Here is a 6,000-nt window from a genome sequence, read left to right as displayed (position 1 = left end):
GAACCGGGAAATTAAGCCGAAAGGCTCCATTTCCTGATTCCCATACCCAAGATGGCGGCGGCAGGACCCGACAGACGACCTAGCGATCGGCTTCGGGTGCCGACATCGCGGGCGCGCTGGACAGGTAAGTGTCACTATTTTAAAAGTCAGCAGCTGCAGTATTTGTAGCTGCTGGCTTTTAAAAAAAAAAAAAAAACGCGGAGTCCCGGTGGACTCCCGCTTTAACCACTACGATTCCTTTATATTGGCTTTTAAAATTGACAAATGCAGCCATTTAGAATTTGGATGAAATGTTTAGCACTGGGGAACACTTTTCAAGCATAAAAAGTGCATTTTATATGCAACTATATGGATCAGACCAACATGAGGGACAGAGGGACATTGCTCCAAATCAGGGTCAGTTCCTCTTAATCAGAGACAGTTGAGAGAGATGTGCATAGGTGTAAATCCAGCCTAATGCCGCGTACACACGACTGGACTTTTCAACGCCCTAGGTCCAACGGTCTTCCTGACTGACTTTCTGACCGAACGGACTTGGCCACACACAAGCCCCCAAAGTCTGACGGATTTGAACGTGATGACATACGACCGGACTAGAATAAGGAAGTTCATAGCCAGTAGCCAATAGCTGCCCTAGCGTCGGTTTTCGTCCGTTGGACTAGCATACAGATGAGCGGATTTTTCGACCGGACTCGAGTCCATCGGAAAGATTTGAAACATGTTTTATTTCTAGGTCCGTCTGACTTTTGGGGGGAAAAAAAAGTCTGCTGGAGCCCACACAAGATCGTAATATCCGACGGATTCATTCCGTTGGACCTAGTCCGTTGAAAAAGTCCAGTCATGTGTACGCGGCATAAGAGAAATTCCCAAAACATGACCTGTTGGGGGTACTTGAGGACAGGGTTGCGAATCACTGGTGTAGATCAAATCTCTGCTGGTTAAGGATGAGCTCAGGCGTGTTCGCATACTCCACGTGCAGAGCCTGCCAGGAAGTCTAATCACAGACAGTGAGACATTGCCCGATCTCTGCAGCTGCGCATCAGGGCAATGTCTCACTGCCTGTGATTAGCGTATTGCTGCGCCGACTTTCTGGCGGGCTCTGCACGTGGACCATGCAAACACGCCTGAGCTCATCCTTACTGCTGGTCCCAGCTGAACAGGACAAATTTCAATCCATGTATGGCCAGCTTTAAGCTGCATTCACACCTTCCCATTTCAAGAACCATCCCAAAAATGTGCCACAAGGTCTATCACGCTTGTGGTGCCTTTATTTATTAATGGCAATAGAGATGGGCTCGGGCGTGTTCGCACAGCCCACGTGCAGAGCCTGCCAGTGCTGAGCTAATCACAGGCAGTGAGATATTTCCCGATCTCTGCAACCACACATCGGGAAAACGTCTCACTGCTTGTGATTAGCGCAGCGCCGTGCCGACTTCCTGGCGGGCTCCGCATGTGGAGTGTGCGAACACGCCCGAGCCCATCCTTAAATGGCAACCAAAATGATGGTAACAGTGGCACGCCAAAACGCACATTGCAAAAATGTGTGAGGCTCACTGCCAGAAAAAAGGGTGCCAGGGCTACTTTGGCGGGAGAAGTGAATGTGTTGCCCTATACAAACATGCAAAAAAGGCGCAGAAAAAAACGATGTGCCGCACAGGCGTGCATGGGGATCTCCAGGATACTTTCTTTCGGAATGTTCTGTGAATTAAAGAAGCTTCTATTTCCAAATCCCTGATTATGGCTTTGCAGCTTCCCAGTAACCGGGCAAAGCTGTGTCTTGACTACCGAGTCAGTCCTTCTAATTGTAACACACACAACAAAACAAAGCTTATCTGGATGTGATGCAATGTAGTCCCATTCCTGACAATGTGTGTATTTAGGGTGTGTCAGGTCCTACGCTCAGCTGAATGGAATATACACCGAACGGAGAAAGTGCTCAGTACTGCATGGAACCAGCTCCCCTCAGACCCCGGAATAGAAAATATCCATCCATTCGTTAATCCACGTCTATCGGGATGCAAAGAGACGCTCCAGGATTTCCTTCACCATGGACAGCTACCAGGTTCAAACTCCTATGAGTCCGACAAGGCCGTCTACAGCGGGGGTGAGCACACACCTTCCATCTGCTAAACCTTTCATTCACCCATGTGTGCAATATACATTGTCTGAAAATTTCCAACGTTTCACTTGGCGCTACATATCTGTTATCATTTAGGAGCTTTCAGATTCACATTTCAACGAAACGGTATTAAACCCACAAGCAAACTCTTATTATATTGCAGCTTACCCATTCTTAGATGTGAGGGCTGCATTTGTTTTTTGTTTTTAGGCTTTCTTTCTTCTATTTTCACCTGGTGATCCAGCCGGTGATGTGTTGAATACTGTCCCCCATCGGATAGTGTCCGCCCTGTACTGCACTGCCGCAGTACGGGGGACAAGGAGACGCCAAAGGTCTCTGAAGATGAACGGCGCCTGCGCTGCGAGTCCAGGTTCAAGCCCCACCATCCAAGTGGACATGGAGTTAGAATAAAAAATAGCCGAGCGAGGCCGTGCCCGAAGCGTGGCGAGTGGCCCTGTTACTATGTGCTACCGTATGTCCACTTGGATGGTGGGGCTTCAACCTGGACTCAGTGCACCGGTGCCGTTCTTCTTCGGAGATTTTCGGAGTCTCCTTCCCCTCCGCCTGCGCAGTACGGGGCGGACACTATCCGATAGCCGGACAGTTTTTGACAGAACACCGGCAAGTCTGTTTTTCAAAAGCTCAAGTTCTCCAGCAGAATGTACCAGTTTACAGGGGTGAAGCAAACCACTTAAGACAGACAGGGGTGCTTAGAATGATCGGTATTTATTTATGTAAAACCTTTATCCAAAAAGGGAAAACAAAATGTTTACTGTAACTGATTATAAAGTGTCAGATGGGATTTGTCTTTAATTGGTTAATATATTTAATTTTGATTGAGAAAATAAATATGTATATATATATATATATATATATATATATATATATAAAAAATTTAAATCTGCTACTACATTTAGCACTCCTCTCCTCCCTCCGACTGACAATGCTGCTGTGCCCCCCTGTGCTCCTTCACCCAGAGTGAGGGGGGCTCTAATACAGGAGGCGTGTTAGATCACAAGGTGAAAACAGAGGTAAAAAGCCTAAAAAGTAAAACGAACGTAGCCACCACATGTAATGATTGGTAAGCTGCAATATTTAACATTGGTTTTGGTTTTAACCACTTAAGGACCGGAAGGATTTACCCCCTTAATGACGAGGCCATTTTTTGCGATACGGCACTGCGTCGCTTTAACTGACAATTGACAAATTTATGTCCTTTTTTCCCCTCACAAATAGAGCTTTCTTTTGGTGGTATTTGATCACCCCTGTGGTTTTTATTTTTTTGCGCTATAAGCAAAAAATGACCGACAATTTTGAAAACAAAAAAGCAATATTTTTTACTTTTTGCTATAATAAATATCCCCCCAAAAAATCTAAAAAAAACTAATTTGTTCGTCCGGCCATTATGTATTCTTCTACATATTTTTGGTAAAAATAAAAATCGCAATAATCGTATTGGTTTGCACAAAAATTATAGTGTCTATAAAATGGACTTATGGCTTTTTTATTATATTTATTTATTTACTAGTAATGGCTTTTTTTTTTATACAAAATTTGTTTATTTTTCAAAGAGGATACAGTTTACATCCCAAGTAACTGACATAAACATAACATAGAATACCATTATGAAATAGAAACAATAGGGTCACATCAGCTGATATACAAATCAGTTGTCCCAGCAATACCCAAATCAGCTGAGCACATAGGATAGACCGGTTCCAAAAAATCATGGACAACGGGTAAAGCTGAGGGAATCAGCAAACGACCATAATATTGACCCTAGCAGAAAAACATAAATGTCAAGCTGTGCTAGGAAATAAGGTTCAAACCGTATCTGGATGCTATGTGGGCAGGTGGAAATAAATTATTGATCTGTGATTTTTAGCAGGACTGCGACATTGTGGCGGACAGATCGGACACCTAACTGACATTTTTGACACTTTTTTTTGGGAACCAGTGACATTAATACAGTAATCAGTGCTAAAAATATGCACTGACATTGTACTAATGACAATGGCAAGGAAGGGGTTAACATCAGGGGAGATCAAGGGGTTAAATGTGTCCCCTGTTTGCGATTACTGACTGTGTGATTGGGGAAACACACAGATCTGTCTTCCTGCATAGAAGAAAGACAGGATCTGTGTGATCCAGTGAACTGTGGCTGCAATACTTCAATACAAGTTTTCCATTGCAAATGACTTTGTGAATTATTGCTGCTGCACCCCACTTACAAATGTTCAGTCCCTGCCTGCCTACATGCACATGCTGCAAATTATTTCCCTGGACTGGTTTACTGCTGGTGACAACGGTGGTCCATGCTTTTGCAGTCTGTGCCAACATGGCCACCTGTAGTCTCCTCCAGGGGTGACCACACAGGACACAAAGGAATTACATGGCAGGATTACCAGGTATTCTGTTAATTAATAGTTGCATAATTACAACATTTTAATCTTTCTTAAAGGAGCCAAATGATATGTACATTCACCGCCCACTTTATTGGGTACACCCTGCTAGTACTGGGTCGGACCCCCTTTTGCCTTCAGAACTGCTTTATTCTTCATGTCATACATTCAACAAGGTGTTGGAAACATTCCTCAGAGATTTTGGTCCATAGTGACATGATATCACATCACACAGTTGCTGCAGATTTGTCGGCTCCACATCCATGATGCAAATCTCCCATTCCATCACACCCCAAAGGTGCTCTATTGGATTGAGATCTGGGGACTGTGGAGGCCATTGGAGTACAGTGACCTCATTGTCATGTTCAAGAAACCAGTGATGAGATGATCTGATATTTGTAACATGGAGCATTGTCCTGCTGGAAGGAGCCATCAGAAGATGGGGACACTGTAGTCATAAAGGGATGGACATGGTCAGCAACAATACTCAGGTAGGCCGTGGCGTTTAAACGATGCTCAATTGGTACTAAGGAGCCCAAAGTGTGCAGAGAAAATATCCCCCACACCATTACACCCCCACCACCGGCCTGAGCCATTGATACAAGGCAGGATGGATCCATGCTTTCATGTTATACACCAAATTCTGACCCTGCCATCTGAATGTCACAGCTGAAATCGAGACTCATCAGACCAGGCAACATTTTTCCAATCTTCTATTGTCCAATTCTGGTGATCCTGTGCAAACTGTAACCTTGGTTTCCTGTTCTTAGCTGACAGGGGTGGCACCCGGAGTGGTCTTCTGCTGCTGTAGCCCATCTGCTTCAAGGTTCGATGTGTTGTGCATTCAGAGATGGTATTCTGTATACATTATATGTAACGAGTGGTTATTTGAGTTACTGTTGCCTTTCTATCATCTGGAACGAGTCTGCCCATTCTCCTCTGCGGCTCACTGGATATTTTCTCTTTTTCAAACCATTCTCAGTAAATCCTAGAGATGGTTGTGTGTGAAAATCCCAGTGGATCAGCAGTTTTTGAAACACTCAGACCCACCCGTCTGGCACCAACAACCATGCCACGTTCAAAGTCACTTAATCACTTAAAGTGGTGTTGCCACCAAAAAAAAAAATTTTTTTAAATTCTTAAAAAAAAAAAAAAAATTTGATTTTTTTTTTTACTCACCTCTAAATACCTGTTGCTAGGGGGTCCCTCGTAGTCTGCCTTATTCCTTGCCCGGGCTGGTGACATCACTTCCCCTCACGCCGCACAGTCACCTGGGACCTGTCACGTGTCCCAGGTGACTGCACGGTGTATCATGGTGCCCTGCGCCGCTCGCGCATGCGCAGTGGGTGCCCGGCTGTGAAGCCACACCACGAGCGGAGCGGGGAACGAGGGGGGCTTCGTTGCCCCGCATTGCTGGACCCTGGGACAGGTAAGTGTCTGATTATTAAAACTCAGCAGCTGCAGTATTTTTAGCTGCTG

At 45.0% G+C, this 6,000-nt stretch overlaps 1 protein-coding gene across 1 annotated transcript in view; it reads left to right on the top strand.

Moving 5' to 3' along the window:
* Positions 1-1,833: 1,833 nt before the first annotated feature.
* SPATA1 (spermatogenesis associated 1) overlaps positions 1,834-6,000 on the top strand; it is a 46,403-nt gene continuing 42,236 nt past the window's right edge. The window contains exon 1 of the mRNA XM_077450346.1: positions 1,834-2,104. Within this exon, the coding sequence (XP_077306472.1) occupies positions 2,048-2,104 (57 nt within the window). The 5' untranslated portion in view covers positions 1,834-2,047. The remainder of the gene's footprint in view (positions 2,105-6,000) is intronic.

Source organism: Lithobates pipiens, unplaced genomic scaffold (genome assembly GCF_037356315.1).
Source record: "Lithobates pipiens isolate NorthernLeopardFrog02 unplaced genomic scaffold, aLitPip1_a1.2 Scaffold_23, whole genome shotgun sequence".
NCBI classification, from domain to species: Eukaryota; Metazoa; Chordata; class Amphibia; order Anura; family Ranidae; genus Lithobates; species Lithobates pipiens.
This window is presented reverse-complemented; position numbering and strand designations above follow the sequence as displayed.